Source organism: Nanorana parkeri, unplaced genomic scaffold, assembly GCF_000935625.1.
Source record: "Nanorana parkeri isolate BGI_ZX_2015 unplaced genomic scaffold, ASM93562v1 scaffold514, whole genome shotgun sequence".
Taxonomy (NCBI): domain Eukaryota; kingdom Metazoa; phylum Chordata; class Amphibia; order Anura; family Dicroglossidae; genus Nanorana; species Nanorana parkeri.
The window spans coordinates 176,098-197,664 of record NW_017306782.1 but is presented as its reverse complement, the minus strand read 5'-3'; the positions used below and the strand labels follow the sequence as shown (position 1 = coordinate 197,664).

Genomic DNA, 21,567 nt, shown 5'->3' with positions numbered 1-21,567 from the left:
AAAAAAGTATTTTTGCCTTATCTGTAAAATGTGTTTCTTGAACTAAAAGGTTATGCAGCTACCTTCAGTTGATTGGGCACTGTAGAATCAAAGCTGTTACGGCAGCCCTGTGTAAACCCTCCCACTCGCATCCTGCCTCTGTTTTTTAAGCAAGCAGTACAAGAGTAGATTAAAGTAACACAGAGGGGAGGGTCCTGTGATGAACAAAAATCCTGTATTCTTGCTCGTACATCACAAGACATAGGGAACTCATTCTTCAATAGATGGGATGTTCAAAAGCAGTCCAAAAAGATGGTCATGCAACACAGCAAACAACTCATGAAAACAACCACCACCACCAACCGGGAATTGTAACAGAAGGGGCCCATAAGTCAGACAGCTGCCTGAATAACTCTGTGGCCAAAACTAGCATCTGAACTTCCACCTGATAAAACTTATAAAATAAGAAAAAACAGAGGAACAGGTGGCAGCCTTATAGATGGTGTTTCTTGGGCCTTCCAGCATCAGGCTTCAGTATACCCTAACACCCGTTATAGAGTAAGCCTTTACTGAAAAGAGGGAAACTTAACACTTCAAATCATAGGACTGAGTGATAGTTTGCCAAATCGAATAAGCAATACTGGAATAAGAGACTGGCATCTCAGGAATGACACAAATGACAAATAAGTCAGACCTGCGGATGGAAGCAGAAAGGTAAACGGCCTGCACCACATCCAAACGAGAGAAATGTCTTTAGTATTTTAAGGAGCAGGACATAAGGATGGCAGGATAATCAAAGTCGAAGGCCACCTTAGGAAGAAAAGAGGCCTTAAGCATCAGCGCCACCTTATCACTGTGAATAAAGGTTTGTTCTTCTGCTCAAACTAGGTAAGGATGCAGCTCATTGCGAGTCTTACTAACCTACTTTTCCCCTTAATGGATATTTAAAATTGTTGGCCAAACTTCTAGTTCAGTTTGTTCAAGTACAACCCCCAGGTTCCAGGTTGTATAGACATTTTGCTGCGGTTGTCTTGACAGTAGGAGGCCACTGCATATACAGAAAGGCATGTAGGTCTCTGAGCTACGTACTCCTGAAGAAGTTAATGGACACAATATGCAGGGAGGAGTTTCAGATGATGTAATCACATTATACAGACTAGAAAGAGTTGTGATTCAGAATAGGACTGTTTGCGAGTTTCTGCTGTAGAGAAAAAAAGCTTTGTATGCATGTATTTTTTGCACAATTTTATGCGAGTGGCCATGTTTTATATTTTTTTATAACAAAGAATTTGCAAACAGTGAGCACTTTTACATTCTTTTTTCCTTCTGAGTACCACCCTGGATAACTGAGCGGAAGAACGGCAGCATTCTGAGAAAGGAAACAAGCCCAGATAGACCTTAGTTTAATTATTAGGTCCAAGAGTCGCATGGTGCAGGATCCCCAATATTGACCACGTGCCATTTTATCATTTAAGAATAATTTTCTGTATGTTGGATTAAATGGACTTTGTGTAACACAGACTTTTTATGTTTTTACCACAGTTTGTGGGGTAAAAAAAAAAAAAAAAAAAAAAAGTTATGTTAATTAAGTATTTAAATTATTGCTTTTTTTAGGTTCATGAAGTTTTTTGTGGTAGCGCTACACTTTTAATTTGTTGATATGTGCTTCATTGGAGCATTTTCCCTCTATTGCTATTCTCTTGACAGCTGTAAAATGTCTATTTTCTTGACTTTTTGTGACAACCATCAAAGAAAAGAGAATATCCCAAACAGGGACAAAGACAACAATAAAGTCATGACAGCGGTTCCAAACTTTTCACACTCTACCCAAAATGAGCAAAATGGCAGGTGGAGTTCAAATTAAATTGGACCTAGATTAAGGCAACCTTATCCTTCAAACAGTGCTATCATTGAAATCTTGTGAACACAAGCAGGAGTGGAGATAAGCCTTTGGTAAAGTAAAAGCATTTGTACCAAAACGGAAACATGTGCCGTGTACTGGCTATCCAATTATGCAAAAGAATAAGCAACTTTACAGCAAAGACAGAATATGCATGTATCTGTGCTGTCTGTTGCACAGTGTTAATTGTAAGGGAAAATCTCCAGAAACCTTTACATAGTGACTCAATATATGTTAAAGAAGTCAAGAAACAAAATGATGTAATTTATGTTTAACGGTCATTTAAAGAAGAACTGAACTCTGGTAGCTGTGCTCACAAAATAGGCAAATGACTAGTCACCAGTATTGCTTTTGGGCTCCCTGCAGCTGATATTTCCTCATTACTGACTTACCAAGCCTTGTTTTGCACTTTTTTTGTATGGAGGCAGCCATCTTGGTACATACAGGACTTTGCTTCCCATATCAAGTCTCCAGCAAGGAGAACAGTAAGCAGCACAGTAGTGATATCACCAAATTTCACCCCAAATCTAAGAGGCAGCAGTACCTAAAAATCGCACACTGAAGATTTACAACTATGAGGTTGTAGACACAGGAGAGTCTAGGCAAACTCACATACCAGGAAGCGAACAGTTATTTTTGAGGAGGAATTTAAGATACTAGGCAGAGATTTTGAGGCACTGCTTAAAGTCAAAGTAATACTTCTAGATGTTCCCTAGAACATAGCAAATCAACACTTTGTGTTCAATCCAAGTTTTGGAACTTTAGACAAGGTAAACAAAAGATATGTCTACAATAGCTAAATATTTCATTGTTATATGGTAAATCATTCATTTTAAATTCAAATCAAAATATAGCTAAAATGTATGGTTCATATAGCACAGCTTACTGCCTAAAAATCATCTTTGAATATTTCAACATATTCTGGAGGGTCAGTTTTAATCGAATACATGTATAAGTCATAATGCTCGACTTATTTCTGTTTCCATTTACTGTTCTTCTTTTCTCCATAGGGCCTGATGCCTTTTGTCTTATCTGAGTGGTCATCTGGATGCATAATGTTTGCAAGCTGGTTTTATTTTCTGGGGATAGACAAGCTTAGAAGAACACACTTATGCATACAAAGCACATCCACTCCACAAGGAAGGTATATTTATAAGGAACTGCTCTGTGTCCTCTGATATTCCTTTCGTACAAATGTGCATTTTTATAGGCTTAAAAGGTTACTGGATGTTTTATTTTTGATTTATTGTTTCCAAAGAAAAAGCTGAATTCATGAAAAAACAAAGTAACCTAAGGTCCATAGATCAGCATGAATAGAATCTAGCCAGTATTTACCACATTTACCACATTGCAAGAACAGAATATAAAGCAGAATGGAATAAGATTAACATTGAGGAGAATCCTTGAATTTTACGCATGACAAAACTTAACTGCAGAGAAAAAAGGGCAAATTTCACGCACCTTGCAAATGTTACATTTAATTATTGTAGAGAAATCATGCATAGAACTTTCCTGCTCCGCACGATTTCTAACAAATGGGGATAAAATATGGGGCATTGTAAATCATATTTTTAGTAAGATGAAAAATAAATGAAATCTTCCAAATGGCACTTCAGACAGAAGAGGAATACAATGGTATTAATATAGTTACAGCAAAGGGTATCACTAATAAAATAAAAATCAGGTGATACCTAACCATGTCTATTATAGCTTCAAGCAAATACATTTATTTCATTGGCTTGGTTCACTTGCGGACCTCTCCAAAAATGCAGATGAGAACAAGAGTCTAAAATAGTGCTGCACTGAATACTAGTTTTACATTACTTGTGTGCATGACTTGCCACTTTTTTGTCTACTGCTTCTTGGTGTCAAGATAGCACACATTTATGGTGGTTAACTTACTGTAATGGAAATTAGTTGGTTCTGAATTAACCACAGGTTTATAATAAAAGAAAATTCAAAGCATATCTTTGCAAATTTTCCAAACAAAATTAACATGTGTAGCTATTTAAAGGAAAGGGTGGCCACATGGAAGTTGCCTACTAAATGCCTATTTAAATATTACACTGGACTAGGAAGACAATGTGCCAATTGAATGCAGTGGTGCTCCGTTGTCTTTACAACATAAACATATACCGTAGGTTGTTACAGGCTAGATCACCATTGATGTCAGTATTCCAGCAGTTTGTGAAGCATCCTTAACATGGATGGAAGGACAGAAAGTCACAAGCACTCCGATGAGAACACATTTATACATACACACAACTTCTCATTTGTCAAATAAAACCAATGTCTCAGGGCCTCACAGGGTCACTTCCTCAAGGCAACATAATGACCTGTTCTTAACCTGCTCTATATCCTTTTAATTACTTGAATCCTCGTGCATTTATGGTACATCATTATTTATTAAAAACGAAAGGTTAAAAGTAAAGTCAAAGATATATTCCTTTTGCAGATCATAGAATTTAACCACTTCAAGTCCGCGGTGTTAAACCCCCTTCCCATCCAGGCCATTTTTCAGTGTTCAGCGCTGCAGTACTTTGATCGACATTTATTCCGTCATGCAATGCTGCACTGAAATACATTTTATACAATTTTTTTGGGACAGACAGAGCTTTCTTTTGGTGGTATTTAATCACCACTGGGGGTTTTATTTTTTACTATATTAAGGGAAAAGTACCATTTTTTTTTTAAACGGTTTCCCCTATATTAAATAATAAAACATTTATTATTACCCATTTTTTCGGTAAAATATAAAAGACGGAGTCATGTCGGGTAAAAAGACACCAAACATGTCAAGCCTTAAAATTGTGCGCGTGCGAGCGAAACCTCAAGAAACTGCAATACCCAAAATTGGCCATAGGCGACGCTTTAAAAGCTTTTACCGCTCATCAGTTTAGTGTTATCAGTGATTGATGGCCCTAAAATGATTGCTCTCACTCAGACGTCATTTTCGCATGCTGGCGCCGCGAACGCGTATTTACATTTATATGTGTGTAAATGTGGGGGTGGGGGACTTAAAAATTTGGGGATTTTTTAAAACTTTTTTTATGTGACTTATTTATTTTTTTACTCTTTTTATTTTTTTTACACTTAATGTCATTGCTATTACATAGGGGGATAACAATCCCCCTATATAATAGCAAAGGCACACTGACGGGTCCTTTTTATGGAGACATTAGGGATCTCCAAGACCCCTAATGTCACCTGGGGACCCCAAAAGAAGCTGATGAAGCACAGATCTGCTTCATCAGATTCTTCTCTCTGGCTATAGCAGCCAGATGACTGACAGGTGAATGCGGAAGTGATGTAATACACATCACTTCCGCATTCACAGCACGGAGGGAGGTCAGCAAGGAGAAAGATGCTGACTTCCCTCCCATCTTCCTCCTGACGCCCTCCCGAGCCGGTCCCGGGCCGCCGATGGGGCAGCGGATCCCGGGATTGAAGGTGAGGGATCAGGAGAGGGGGGTCACGGAGCCAGCACATACACGCGATCGGTAGGCTATAGAGCCACCGATCGTGTGTATGTGAAACAGCCGGTAACAGCTCTTTGCATTGAACAGGCTTTTTCTGCCCGGGGGCTCGCACGAGCAGAACGAAAATGCCGGCTGGAGACGGCAACCCGCAAATGTGAGTCCGCCGTCCGTTTTTTTGCAACGGGCGGACGGCAACAGGTTAAAGTGTTGTCCCCTCATTTACAGGGACCTTCAGTAACCTCTGTGTTTAAAATCAGAATTCTACAAAGAAAGACTTCAGCACAGCAAACTGTGTCATTGTGCCCAATTCTGCATGTAGACAACAATATATGTCAGTATTAACCAAACTAGGACTTTTTCAGTTTTAAGCACTAGCGTAGTAGCAAAAGCAAGTTTTGCACATTGCTATGCTATGGCAAAAGGACAAAACGGGGTTAATCACAGCTGGGGCAAGGTTTTTTTGGCAAGGACCACAAAACTCAGAATGATGTGGTCCCTGAGGATTTTAAGGACCAACTGGAATTAAACAGATATACCTTTTTATAGTAGCAGAATTAGAGTTTATAACAACCAAACTAGGACAATGCCTAGGAATAAAATATCACTACACTAAAAGGCTGAGTTGTCAGATTTTCCAAAAATGTCTGCAAGGGTCAACATCTGATCTGTTTAGAAACCAGGCTGATGGCATAAAAATAGTATTTGTTAGCAAGACTACTTTAAGTTCATTCATAATTATCTCCGTTTTCTTAAACCTAATATCTGCACTGAAGGACGCTTAAATAAAATGAAATAAAAAGGATTGGCAAAAGGTTTCCTGCACTGGTAACAGCAAGATGTCTTGTATTATTTAAGGTTTAAAGCTTTCGATAATTTCAGCAATTAAGCAGTAAATAAAGAAGATGGGATATTTTATCTCTGCTGGGCTGTCATCAAACCACTTGATGTAGCAAGTAAAACAAGCAGTCTATTTCTTTATAACAAAGCTAGGCACTGAAGACATTTCACCACATTTGTGTCTGGCAATGGAAAAAGTACACAGGGTTTCACTGTACAATACACAGCATGACACTTGAACAAGCACTGGCTAAGAAGCATGGGGTTTCTTTCTTTTAGAAAGCCATTTAAGCAACTACAGATAAGGGTCACAAAAATAAAATAAAAAAACAAAATAGGTGTAATATTAAACAAATGCTGCATTCCCAGGCAACTAAATATCTACACATGGCAAGGGACTGTCAGCTCATCACAAGAATAACAGCAGTTTATGGGATACACTACACCCCCATTTATTTAAATTTTAAAATGTGGCAACAGAGCTGCTTTAAACTGATGTATAAAGCTTTGAAATGTAGAAATTGCTTTAAAGTGTTTGACAAAAATGATTTCCGAAGCATTATGGTGGGGTTTCAAATGAACAAGGAACACAATAGAAGATAGGTCAAATAAGCAAGACAGAAGGTAGGAATAATGGTACATCAAGCTGTAGATCCATAATTGTGGGAGTAAGAAAGCGTTAAGTTGTGGGTGGTAAAAGAATGAGGGTAAGTGGAAAAATCTGGGGAGGGGGAAGCAAGGGAGAGGGGAGACAAAAAAGGGTAGGGGAGGTTGTATCTTAGAGATCAAAGGCATACAGCATTTAAATAGATCAGAAAGAGGATTCAAATATATGTTATCCAAGGTTGCCAAACTGTGAGAAACCGTTTCTGTGTGTGTCATTTAAAAAACGGCAGTAAGCATTACATTAACCATTTTATTATGAATCAGATTTTTAAACTCCTCAAATTTAAAGTAGTTTTAGAGGCTTTAGCGATTGTTATTTTGGTTGCAGTAGAGATATGCATAGCAAGAAATTTTCCTAAACGTGACACTAAACTCAGGAGTTTAATTTTTTTTTTTTTTTTTAAACATGTCTTTATTAATTTTCATTCCACCAATAGATGGATAAAGTAAATCAAATACAAAAAGACAATAACAAGACAGTGACAATTCTCATGTATACATCTCATGGTTACAATGATATCAGACACGTAAACCACAACCTAGCAATGTCAGTTTCTGCATAGAACCTTTTACATGCATATAGATAACACTATGTCGTGTCCCAACCCTAGCACACCCCATATTCTCGCCATCTATTAGTATAGCCCCTTAGTAGGAGTATACTCCTCCGGTATCTCCAGCTGTCCTAGGGACTTGCCTAGTTTTCTTTCTAGGTACCACATAGGGCAATAGTGAGTGGGAACAAAAAATATAGTCTATGCGGGAAAGAGAAGCATGGACTGGGGAACAGTAGGTATATTCCCTACCTTCTGGATTTTGTAGCCTCCACACATCATAAATGTTTAAATCGGATTGGAACTGTGCTAAGTGCGAGGGTGAGGAAGAGGTTATCCGGCCTCGCGATGTTGTAGCTGACACCCGATCCTCACTCTCTGACAATGCCATGTTCATGTCTCCCCCTATCACCTTATTCGTTACTGTATCGCTCAATATCCATGAGGTCAAGGTGCGAAAGAAGGCGCTAGGCGGAGAGTTTGGTGCATATATGTTATAAATCATATATTCTTCCCCCTCAAGGACGATTCGGACTTTTACCAGACGCCCTTCCGCATCAGTGTCTGTTGAGAGTACAGTATACGAGAGAGTCTTGTGCAGCAGGATAACAACCCCCGCCTTTCGGCCATGGGAGGGAGAACCTATGACCTCACCCACCCAGAATTTCCGCAGCCTGTGAAAATCTTTTCTGTAAGTGGGTTTCTTGTAACAGTGCCACGTGGGCTTTCAATTTTGCAAGATGTCGCAGTATTCTAGTGCGCTTTTGAGGGGATCGTAGACCCTTCACATTCCACGTTATAATATTAACCGTCTGTGACATAGCAATATTGTTGGGACAGGCTGTAGGCGAAGTTGATGCGCCCGCGCACAAGACTCTCCCCAGACCCCCCATTCACATAGAACACCCAGAGTAATCTTGAACATATTATTGACCCTTTTTCCATGTCAGAGATGGTCATCTTGACCATTAAGGTTAGACGGACAAAGCATCGAGAGTAGTACATCCTGCTAATCGTCGGGTTGCTGTCACATGAGAAACCGATGAGTACATACATGAGAATAAACAATAAACCAAAAAATAAACCTAACTGTAACAAACTAAAAAACAAGTAGAGCCGTTCTTCCGCTAATCCACCCGAGATCAACCCTGCTAGAGCAGGGTGGATCCATTGGGTGCATTGAAGAACGCGTGGTGAAAAAAACAACTTATAGCGGGAAGGAAAAAAAAAAAAAAAAGAAAAAAAAACGCGGGCAGGTTGAGCAAAAAGAAAAAAAAACTATAATATAAACCGAAGGAAACAAAACCATAAAACTTTGGCTGTCAAAGCCATTGTCGGGCATGTTATCCGCGTCTCTGGTCGGGAAATCCTGCATCGTGTTCCGGAACCTAAAGCGATTCTCCCTGAACGACAGGATCCTGGAGATTCGATCATCGCTTGCCCCGTTCAGGAGGGCTCCATCGCCACCGGGGCCGGGGGAGGGGAGAACCGACGCTGCCGCTTGCTTCCCAGGTGTGTGCGTTGATCAAGGCCCACTGTATTGTTGGGTTCCAGGAACGAATTGGCCTCTTGCGGTGTAGTGAAGGTATGCCTAGATCCATCCAGAGGTTGAACGTGGAGTATTGCTGGGTACGACAGGGAGAATCTTATGTTCCGCTGGCGTAGGGTCTTGCATACCTCTGAGAAGGCCTTTCTTTTGCGGCTAACCTCCGCCGAATAGTCGGCAAACAGCAGGAGATTATGCTCTTCGAGTCGGAGGTTTGCGGTATTGCGGTAGGCCTTGAGAATGTCCGATTTATCCACATAGGACAAGTATTTGACAATCACCGGACGAGGGCGAGAGTATTTTTGTTGCGGTGGGCCTAGCCGATGTGCTCTCTCCACTGCACAGTTACGAGCGAGTCCCAACTTGTCCGGAAGAATATGTGAGCATAGATTTGATAGTTCCGCAGGCATGTAGGTTTCAGGGAGGCCCACTATGCGGAGGTTGTTCCTCCTGGAGCGGTTTTCCAAATCCTCCAGTTTCGCGGAATTTGACCGCTGTTGCTGGGTAAGTGCACGGACCTGTGAATTGGCAGCCGCCAATTCATCTTCCAGTAGAGAGACCCTGTTTTCCACCTCCGTTACACGGCGGGTCTGTGCCAGAATGTCGTGGCGTAAGGATTGCATACCTTTGGTGATCGCTGCTTCCACCGCCACCGTTATAGATGCCTGGATAGTAGGCTTCAACAATTTGGCCACAGCAGCGGCGATTTTGTCCGAGTCCCTAGGGGACCCTGGGTCTGGGATTGATTCGGCATCCGAGTCAAGTGGAGAGTCTGGTTGGGAGGCCTCCATAGCCTCAAGTAAAGTTTGCGCGCCCTTTTTCCCAGTTCGATAGTCCTCCCGTGCTGTGCCGCGAGATCGTTCAAGAAATTTGTCCATCTCTGGGGGTTTCGAGTAGTTATGCCTCTCGCCCTGTAATATAGCTCAGTGGCAGCTCTGGCCCAGTTAAAACGCTGATTTATTAGTCCCGAAGAACCGGAGCTCTTCACATGTGCGACTCTCCTGGCAGGCGCCGGAACCGGAAGTCTGGGAGTTTAATTTTAAAGATGTATTCAAGTACCTCAACAAAAATGTATCTTATTTGTATCACTCAGCTGTAGATCCTCAAATCATCTCTGAATTTGTGTTGACACTGTCCTTCCTTCTGGAGTGTGGCTACATTTGTTCCCTATGTGTGTTATAAAGTAGACACCGCTCCCAGCTCACTCCAGTGATAGACTAAAATCTCATGTTTAGTTCGCTAATTTGTATTGCAGTTATAGTCTATCACAAGAGTAAGCTTGAAGCAGTGGCACACACAGGGAGCATGGGAAGCAAAAGCAGCCATCCTCCAGAAGAAGGGACAGGGTCAACACAAATTCAGACATGATTTATGGATCTACAGCCAAGTGATACAAAAAAAAAAAAAAAATACATTTTTGTTACTTGAATGCATTTTTAAGATTTAATTTCTGATTTTAGGGTCACTTTAAGAGGGAGATTAAGCAACGCTTGTCATGGATTTTTGTTTAGGTTGGTGTGGAGGATTAATTGAATACGGTTATACACTCTGTTCCATACCTTAGTCATGCAGGGCCATGTTCACCAGATGTGTGAAATGGTTTCTGGTTTAACGCAGCCCCGAAAACATGTCGACAGTTAAAGGGTATTTTATAGGGGGTCTCCAAGTCCAATATGTTTCTAGATATTTTTGCTGTGACAAACCAAATATCCTGCCCATCCTCCAGTGTTATAATATGACCAAGCTCCTACTGCCATTCAGTTGGATAGGGTGCTGGGGTAAGGGTATTGGAGGACATCACAGAAAAATTAAGTATAGATAAGAATAAGACCAGGAGAATGTAGATCATTATGGCAACATTATTCGAAGGCAGCAATATCGAGGGTAGAGGAGTTGTCCTTCAGCAATGACAGGATATAAAGAAAGTAATGATAATGTTCCCACATGGAACTTTCATTGGAATTCTGTACTTATGGAAGGATTTGTATTCCAGAATCCTGCTGCACTCCTTACTGAGTATCCCTGTCAGCGTGGGTTGCTCGAAGTGACCGCGGATGGCACCGCCAATACTGAAACTTGTTAAAGATGTAACCAGCACACCGTATTAAAGAAATGAACACGTCTGTTTATTGATGCTTCATGTCAAAACAAATAATGTGTTCTTCACTTCAACATGGTGTGCTGGTGACATCTTTAACAAGTTACTGGAAGGATTTAATGCCGGTGATAGTAAATAGACAATACATGTCTTTAACCTTCCTGGCGGTCTGATTATGTCAGTATGTTTTCTCTTTTTTTTCTTTCTATTTTTTACTTTTGAATTTCCAGCCGGTTACGCCCCCTGTGACGCGCTCGCTCGCAAGGGAAGGAACCTGTATGGCGGCATCGGCCCGAGGACGCAGCGGGGCTCATAGGGACAAGATAAGTGACGCACAGTGTAATCCCGCGTGTGGCTTTGGGTTACCGCTTTTGGTACTGAAAATTAACCCCGAGCCATACTCGGGATTACCGCCAGGAATATACTGAAAAATGGCCTGGATGGGAAGGGGGTTTAACACCGCGGATGTCAACTGGTTAAAGTCTTGCCCAGACCACCAACGAAATTGAGTGGGGTCCTCAAAAGCAGGTAGAGACGACAAATCATAATCTCGATCAAAGGTAGATGACTTGTACAAGTCATTCTGAATTGAGAAAGTTGGCTGGATGACCATTGAAACGTCTTCAGGGAAGAAATACAGCAAGTCCAGTTGCCTTGACTTATTTCTTTACAGATATACCATGACCTGGGTGAATGAGAACCTTCACAGACATGGATGAGATGAGGTTAAGTTTACTGAGTATTTTATGCTATCCCATACTACAGGAGAATGAGTTAGGATGGGTTTGAGTTTGTGGAGGGCAGCTGAGTAGGGGCAACCATAGGAGAGTAGATATGGGGATCGGGTGGCATTCTATAAGCTCCAGAGATAGTTTTTCCTTGAAGAGAAATCTGGGCACAATGTTTAATGTTGATCCTGCCCATTCAAGAGAATAGTTTGTGAGAGTAGGTCTATAGATCAGATAGTGTTTCCTGTAGAAAACGCAAATAATGAGTAAATAAGTGTGATATATTAGAAAGTATCTGTACGTCTAAATAATTTTACTGTTGCAAATGTTAAAAGGAAAATTGTTTTACAAAACAATATCTTGAGGGGGTGGTAGAGGGATACGGAGTATTTCCGATTTGAGTAGTTTACCTTAAAAGTTGCAGAAGGAGCTAACTCATGTGAAATTAATTTACTTTAGATGGCATGGATATATGGGACTGCATAACAAGGTAAAATGTCTTCAGCAAAAAATGAGAGCTTTGTATTATTGGAACCAGTGTGGATGCCTCATACGGAGGAGTTTTGTTGAAAGGCAATGACCAGATGCGCATGGGCAATACAGAAAATAGGACTGAAAGTGGCACCCATGGCATATGCTACTGCATATAAAAAATCCCGGACATAGAGGTTCAATGACACTCACGCTAGCATAAGGAACATAATAAATGTAATAAGTTCTTTGGAGGCGGTTAGGGCCTAAACGTCAGACAGTATGATTAGGAAAAGATAAGTAGATGCATTCAAAGGCCATTTCTGTGTCTACCAATAAAAAGCACATAAGTATGTTTCAGTTTTGGGTGTGTTGGGTTAGCAAGAGGGTATTGCCCCAGGCCTCCTCAGACATGAACAAACCCTACCTGGCCCGGGTGCATCAACTGTGGGAGGAGAAGTAGGATTCTGTTAGCTATCAATTTAACGTAAAGCTTCAGATCAACTCTTATACACAAGATTAGGTGTTAATTAAAGCAGAGAGAGTGATCCTTTAACAGGATTTGGGATTAAGGAAATGTGGGTTGAGAGCTTGGCCTAGGAATTGAGTGAAAAGATTGCTTTGAAAGTTTAGGTGTAAACCCATTTGCCAGAGGGCGTGTGTTTATCTTTGGTGATCATCTCTGCTTACATTATTGGGGAATTTAATGTGTTGCATGTGTTTGGGTGTGCAGAGGGGTGCAGGATGTCTTGCATGTATTGTTCTAAATGTTGAACACTGGACTGGTCAGTACAAGGGGATCCTATCCCCCAGAATTGTACCGCTCAAAATGAGAGTCAAAGTTAAACCAAATTATGGATTCAATATCGCAAGAAGAGTTCCATACTATTGCATGGTGGCTAATAAAGAGATAATTGAGGCGACTACCGGATTGGTAAGCCGAGTAGAAACCGGTGTTCTAATTGGGATTTAAAGTGCCATTTCTTAAGGGCATTTATTTTGTTGAAAGAAAGGTGTGATCTGCATGTGGCAGATTCTAGGTGGAGTTCGGACTCACTCGTCCCCTTCCCTGCCCTGTCAGGCCTGTGCTCGGATCAAAGGTCTGGTTGATGAATTTTAGGGGGGACCCCCTAAAAATGGTCTGGTATTGTTTGGGAGAGGGAACCGCATACTTTTTTTCCCCCCCTTTATAAATGTCAATTTTTTGCGGCAGCAGGCTCTATACATCGTACAGATGCGCCACTTTACAAGCAGTTTCAGGGGACCCCCGCAGGCACGATACTTAAAGTAATTTTTCATTTTTATTATTTCACTTTAAGTAATGTTAAAATCACTGCTCCTTTAAAAACTATTTTTTAAAAGTGTTTTTTTTTGCATTTATTCATGTCCCCCAGGGCAGTACCCGAATCCCCATACCTTTTTTATAGCCAATAACTTGTATATAAGCCTTCAAAATGGGGAAATTTGATTCTCAGCGTTTTAGTCCCATAGACTTTCCTTGAGTTCAAAGATCGAGTTTCCATGTTCCTTTTTCCATGTTAAAGTTCGAATTGAAACTGAACTCAGGTGTGTTCGGACCATCACTACTGATAACCTCAGACCCAAAACTATTACATTCACATTTTAACAACTTCTTTTTCACAAACCATTCCACTGAAACTGTCCTGACAATTTGACAATTCTCCCCTTGGCGGTATTTCTATTGTCTTATATTTGGTAATTAGAAGTGTACATCACTGTCCTTTTTCTACTGTTCCTTCTCAATGTCAATGATAAAAAATGTTTGCAAAAAAAACTGTCCTCACAAAATAGAGAACAGTGTCAAGCCAAAACACATTTTTTTAAAGTAGTAATAAAACTTGCAGTAACGTTCAAAAACAGAGAAATGCATATACCTACTTAATACCTTTCCCAACTAATAAAATCCCATCCCTTGCATTCTGTTATTACTTCTGGTTTTTGCTGTGGATGACAAACAAATGTTGAGTTCCTGTCACACCTCACTGCTTCATTACTGTCCGATGCCACCAAATATAAAAGTGCAGTACATTTGTAAATGTCATCACATTTCATGAAGACAAATGTACTCAAGACTCATCTGGTGATAGTCCATAACCCCACCTGTTCATCTTCACTGTTACATCAATGAACAAATCTATCAACAAACAACATTTTCTGGTTTATTGCCTAAGGATTAAAAAAAAATCCCAATTTTCTACAATAAAACCTACATACATTGAATTTCCATGACCGTAAACTAAAAATATGTGAATAAAAAATTGATTTCTTTAAAGAAATGGAGAATTGAATAAAAAAAATACTGAATAAACATTCCACCATATTAAATATAAACATTTGACTGAAGTTGAACTTACCTCAAACTCTGCATGCCTGTGTATTTCCTCTGCTCGCTGTCTGCTCAGGATAAATTCAGCTTCATTTGCTACTCTCACCAGGTGATCTTTCATGGTTTGGCTCAATAATCTACACAAAAATGATATAAACAGCTCATTAAATGTATATAGGTAATGCCCTTATAACCAATTTCAGAAGCACTCTCCTATTGGGTTCAATTTTGCCCTTTTATTATACTCACTTTTCTGCCAAAGCCTTAGCCAGCAGGAGCTTTCAACTACAATACAAATTCAGTCATCTACCCTAATATTTGGAAGGAGCTGCATAACTACATCTGTAAACTCAAAGACTCCTTAAAATAGGTCTGTAACCAAGTTGATCAAGTGGAAAAGCCAGCATATTAAACATGTCATGTAGAAACTAAGGAACATTTGCAAGTGATATACAAGAATTTGTTTAAGAAGGAGGGTTCTCAGCAGTAACAATGCTGAGAACCCTCTGCCTGCACAACACTGCAGTGCTCAATAGGATTACAATGCTACAGACATTTCACTGCAATGGAATCTGCATGCTCACCCTATTAATGTAATTTTAAACACTGGCAGTGTCACCAAGTATTTTTGACAGAACAACATCAAAATAGAAAGCAAACAATGCACTTTATAATTTAACAATGTAAGTACCACTCTGTAATAGCCTTCATTACAATGCCGTTTTTCAGTGCTGTGCTAGTTTGACTGACAATTACTTGGTCATGCTGAATAAAAAGAGCCTCTGAGCCATGGACTGGGTTCCAGAAGCAAGAAGCTTGGTCATGCTAACCAATAAGCGATTACCATTTGCGAGTATTATAATCTTTATAGACTGTGGGACTGTGAAGTACAGTGTACTAACAGCTACATCAGCTGGTGGGGACTTCATTTTTTTTTGCAAGTAAATTTTTTTGAAAAGGTGAACTTAGCGTTTAAGGATCTTTTTTTATTTGCATATAGTTCTACTTTAGATTCAAAGAAAATCACAATTCAAAACAATTTATACACAAAGTCAGCAGAATTTATATCCAAGATTTGACTTTTCTGTAAAAGTTGAGCTTGGTACTTCCCATTCTACCTCCTGATCCTTCATGTTGGCCCTTAACCATGTAGGACTACCTCAGTGGTCAATAGGGGGTCAGAAGGTCAGGAGCTAAATTCTACACTTACATGAATGGCTTTTAGCTGCATGTAACTTCTCATTTTTTGGACATCTACATTTAGATTCTCATATCTCTAGATCTGCATAATTGCTACGCAGTTCGAATTGTAACAAGGTTTTCTTTTACATGTTCTCGCCGGAGTATTGCATATATGCAGTGACAGGGTGGATGGGCCTCAACACCAAGCCACCACATTTATGTGTTCGCTGGCTCTGCTGTTCTGTGTTGAGTGTATGTTCACTGGCACACTCCCAGCTGATCAAAATTGAGGGAAGATCAGCTGCAGGGAGACAACTGGCAATACAGGTACTTGTGTGTTGATTGTGCCTAAGACAGCATTATGCTCTGGTCAAAAATCTGCTAGGAGAAAAAATTGGTTCTTGAGGACTTCTGGTGCTGATGTTTATAATGGTTTTCAGTTGCATACCCTCGCTATAAGGCTACATTCAACATGGGGTTATTATGTGCAGCTAGGGATTCCTGTGGCAAGAGCCTATGGATTCTTGCAGCAGGAATTCCTGATGTGTCCAAACAGATTCGGCCACTGATTGCATCCAGGGACAATCTGTCCGCATCCAGAGATAATTACCATTCCAGAACCGTAGGTAATCATTCCATGTATGATTACACATGGACAGCCACTGATATATGCTCTATCATTCACTTGAACGAGCACAGTGGCTGCATCTGTGCAGACACACCTGGGATTCCTGCCGCAAGAACCCATAGGTTCTTGGAACAGGAATCCCCAGCTGCAGCCTAATATCCCATGTGAATGGTGCCTTAGCTTCGAACCCTTGCTTTCCTGATGAAGTCTGGGTACTGGGGAGAATCGTGAGCGAAATGTACATGAACCTTCACATTCCTATGTGAAATTCTAAATTTTTTAGCAATTTTAAATGATAACTAAAGGGTTGTAGCTGCTCATTAGAAGGTTTTAGATTATTGCAATTTTTGTATACATTTTGTTAGTTATTCTCTTAAAGTAGTAATAAACTCTCCAACTTTGTTTTAATAATGAATCCAGATCAAACCAATATACATCGCCCAGTAAAGCATTGCTTTACATTATTGCCTAATCTTATAATCATTATGTTGCTGAACAGCTGCTTCCAATTTTCTTATCTCAGCTTCCCTGAACTTCCTGCCCAGTACTAGATCACAAAGGACACAGGACAGTGCTGACTAATAACTGGGGAGAGGGAAGTAGCTTGATTTGCAGTGTCTGTGTGTTTGTAGAGACACACACAGATTTCTAGCGCACACAAGGGTGACTGCATAGCACTATGCTTGAGAAAGTAGTCACTCTAAAACAGGATATCAGGACCAGGGCTCAGGGGACCAGCTGATTCTGCATGAAACTAAACTTTTTTATTATTTCTTGGGGATGAGTCACAAAAAATATTTTGATTTTTGTACTACAGTTTATAAACCAACTATAAATATGTAGGCATGTTACACTAAAGGCTATTGCTTAGATTTACTCTGTGATATCTATGCAAATGAAATAATCAATGTCCAAATCCAAAGCAGTCCTTCTACAAAAAAGGTCAAGGGAGAACATCCCTACATAATAGGAAATAAAAACAATACAGACCCAGGCAGCGTAACTGAACACTCTTGTTACTGTTAGATGACCTCTGGGATCAAGGTTTATAGAAAATGCCTCTGTAATCAGGCACCTGAAGCTAGTATGAAATAAAGGCTTACACACTTGTCTTTCAAGCCAAAAGGTTAAGCTCAATAAGAAGGCAGGAGAGTAAGGAATACTTGATCTATGCTTGTGCTCCAATGCTTCACAAATGTATTGGAAAAGTTGAATCAACTGAAAATATGTATACCAATTTCAACATTTTAAATAAAACTTTTAAAACGTTGTCCAGGGTTTTTGGACACATTTGTCACCACATTTTGCTCATTACTACTATTAGGCTACAATTTTGGTAATTATTCATACTTGACCCACTACAGTATACAAAGCAATTTGTTTTCAAAATCAGAGGCATATAGAGCAGCAAATACAGATAAAACAAAGTTAACCCTTCACACGAGCTAAGAGAAAAACAATGCCAATTTACAAGGGTAGTTAAAAACAATTCTAACATAACACGTGACAAAAGTATGCGGCTTACTAAAGCTATCATAACTGGTATTTAGAGGACAAACAAAATCTGCCAAACAATACAAATAAAGTACACCTTTCTAGAAACACAAACTATTGCTTATTATAGCGCTGGAAACACTGCATGGGCCATACACAATGCATTACAGTAAGAAGGTGTTCTTTCCTTTGAAGTTCATCTATGAGGAAATAAACAAAACTCTCCTTGCAGGCGGCTGTCCCCCCACTGCAAGGGTTGAATACTCGTTTAGTTCTAAAATATCGGGTAAAGCATATTTACTTACCCAAGGGTTAGGATAGTCATCAGTTGGCACTCGCCTCATATCCCCTACACTCCAGCTTATGGACTGTCCCTGAGCATACCCACATATAATGCGGGGCCATGGGCCCTGCATTGTATTCAATAAAGTCAGCGTGTCTGACTGCTGGAGCATAGGGGGTAAGAGGCCACATGCGACGGTCTTGAAGCCTGCAGAGGTGGGTAGGTAAAAGTAATTTACCCAGGGACCCTAGACCTAAATTAGTAACTGCAAGGGACGTTTTTGTTATTGATAAAGTCCATGAATTTTAAACAAAAATAACCATGCATTTCAGAACTTGAATATGCCATTGTGGTAATAATGTCCATTACATTAATTCCCTTTTAAATTTTGCGTACAGATTTTTTAGCCACATATAATAGAGGACCCAGCTCTCTAGCAAGTGTTGCAGGTGATGTTAAAAACTATTAAAAACTTTTTTTTTTTAAGATGTAGAGTGAACTTAACCTTTGCCTATTTAAGGCAACAGCTAGACCTTCCAAACCCCTCAATATGGATGGATCAAGCCTTTTAAAAATGCTACATTATCCAAAACAAATATTAATATACACTCAACATTGCTGGGCTGAATCATCTGCTATCTGCTCTCTTTCAGACACTGTTGCATATTTTATCAACCGGGCAGTCACTACACAAATTATGAAATAGAGCTTTGTTTTATATAGGATTTATTAACCCTTCAGTTCACACACTGAGTTCTATCTGCTAAGCTAGATCCCCTGCTCTATGTGGAATAACAATTATTTTTAGCAATGCAATATCCTTCAGCTCTCATTGCTGAATAAAGAAAAACACATAGGGCAAATAATGCATGTGTTTTAGCTTAGTCATTTAAACGTTATGCCACATATTTATACACCCTTTACATGATTAGCAAGACAAGTGATTTGTTTTTCCCTATTGAATTCATGCATGCACAACTTCCTTTGTGAAGGAAGACTGGAAATATTTACTCGTGAAGCGTGTTTGCTTGCTGCGCACAGGTGGGGGAAATGTTCTTCATTGGGCCTAAATACAAAAGGACCCCAGCTTTACCAGGGTTTTTCACCACACACACAAAATACACTTTATAGTTGTGATATGTACATTAAGTTCTAATTTACCTTCCTTCATTAACTAGTTCAATAAAAGCAAGGCCAGCATTTTTCTGAATAGAATTTTGCCATTCCTGTAAAACACAAAAACAACCATTTAGAAAGGGGTAAAAATACATGCTACTGTACAATATCACATATGTTAGTTACAATTTCAGTCAATATTGAAAGCACTGATTTTTTAACTTTTCTTTAAGTGTCACTATTGCATTTTACCCACACTTACTTCCACAATGGAGCACAGGTATATATTTCAAATAATAAAATAATAATTCAGAATGTAATTTATGCATGGCTAGCTGCATATGAGCAAAGATTTGAGAAATATGGTGGTATAATCAAGTTGTAAAGCTTTGTCAAGGTTATGGGGAACACTTCTAAAACTCACTGGTTTAAATCTGAACTCTGCACAATTATTGCAGATATTTGTTCAAAATAAATAAATACAACGTTTCACAACAGCTTGAGAACCTCATATCAGCCGCCTTCAATCCCCTGTAGAGCAAATGTCAGACTGGGAGAGGGAAGGCAAGCCCTAGATGACAGTAACGTCTTAAACTGGAGTGCAAATGTGTTGATATATTATATGCTGACAGTAGGAGAAAGCAGAGTGTTCATCAATGTGTTGCTGCTCATTCATACCACATCATCTCCAGACCAGATTGTTTCCAGACACAAAATGCATCCTTAATCGATTATAATCGATTATGTCGATTAGTTGTTGCAGCCCTAAATATATCCCTATGCTACTTCTGGCCTCTGTTCACACCAGTGCAGCCGTCTCCAGTCCAGACCAGAAAAATACCGCATGTCTCATTTTGTCTGGTCTGGAATGCCCTGGAACTGCAAGCAGGTTCACACCAATTTCCGGACCAGATCTGGTCTGGAAAATGGTGTGAACCTGCCCTCAGTGTTCAGTCAGCAGGCTGGGGGGTGTGCTCGATATCAAGCTCCTGGCAGGTTAAAGGAGAACTATGAGATGAGTGATTTCCACTCACCTCATAGTTCTAGCCGACCTGTGACAATGAGACTGTCACAGGTCGGCTCAGTAGATCGGGAGGTGAGCGAACACCTACCGGGTTCGCTCGCCTCTCGACCCTGTCACGGCTCTCTGCCGTGACAGGGGGAGGGGCTGGATTCCCCTCTCCCTGCTCCAATCTGCCAGCGCTGACTGGTGGAACGGACGGGGGAGGGGGCGGGTACAGCTGGCTCTGCCTCTAGATAGGCAGAGCCAGCTGTCACTCACGCAACTGGGCGGATCCCGTCATCTACGTCTGGATCTGCTCCGGCGTCTCATTATACCGCGCGCTGTAGCTCGCGGTATACTGAGCTTAGGGTGACGGGAGGATGCTAGTTTGTGTCCTCCCGTTACCCTAAGGAGAACTATGGGGAAAAACACTGACCCCATAGTTCTCCTTTAAGAACCTCTCCTTGCTATCAGACCTAGATCACAAGACTGGCTAAACTGAAAAACAAACCTTTTAGTAGGTAAAATAGTTCATATATATGTATTTTAACGGTGTCTTAAAAACTGAAGTGTGCTTTTTTTTATTCTAAAACACAATTGTATATTTTATTATTTTCCAAGGAAAATTAAGCATACACATTACTGTTGTCAGTATATTTTAGCAAAGAGCTGAAACTGTCTGTTTTTTTGCCTTTGTTACTTTCCTAAACACCACTCTATTTCCTTCATTAAATGCTTCTCACAAACTACATACATGATTTGTAAAAAATAAAAAATAAAAAACACATTAAAAGGAAACAAAAATGCATTTGCAAAACAACTAAAACCAGAAAAAAAAGTTATGGGCATAATTTTTCATAGTAAAAAAACATATTGCATCATACAACACACTTTCTTAGAACAATTACATATTAATGTAATATACAAAGTGTGTAATAGCCTTGGTTATTTGTTTCCCAGAGGTACAAAGCAGAAACACTATAAAAGCCCCAGGTCCACCACTAATGCAGCCATGTAACTGTAAAGCACATTTCAACACTTAGGAATTGAAGGGCTGCAGAGAAGATTCAGCTTTGTCAATATTCTAGAATGGTCCTAATTGACACACATTTCCTGTGGTACCTTATCCTGGGGTTCTACATAAATAGCCCTCCTGATACAACAAAGTGATATTTCAGGAAATAAAACAGCAAAATAATGAAAATGACAAAGAGGCAAATTAGTGATATAAAAGTGTGCATTACACAACTGTAATC

The 21,567-nt window shown here is 40.0% G+C and overlaps 1 protein-coding gene across 1 annotated transcript in view; it reads right to left on the bottom strand.

Moving 5' to 3' along the window:
- The window catches only part of LOC108790936 (lipopolysaccharide-responsive and beige-like anchor protein), a 493,639-nt gene that overhangs the window by 304,994 nt on the left and 167,078 nt on the right, over positions 1-21,567 (bottom strand). Inside the window, exons 34-35 of the mRNA XM_018561299.1 lie at positions 19,354-19,418; positions 14,634-14,742 (exon numbers count right to left, since the gene is read on the bottom strand). Of these exons, the coding sequence (XP_018416801.1) occupies positions 14,634-14,742; positions 19,354-19,418 (174 nt within the window). The remainder of the gene's footprint in view (positions 1-14,633; positions 14,743-19,353; positions 19,419-21,567) is intronic.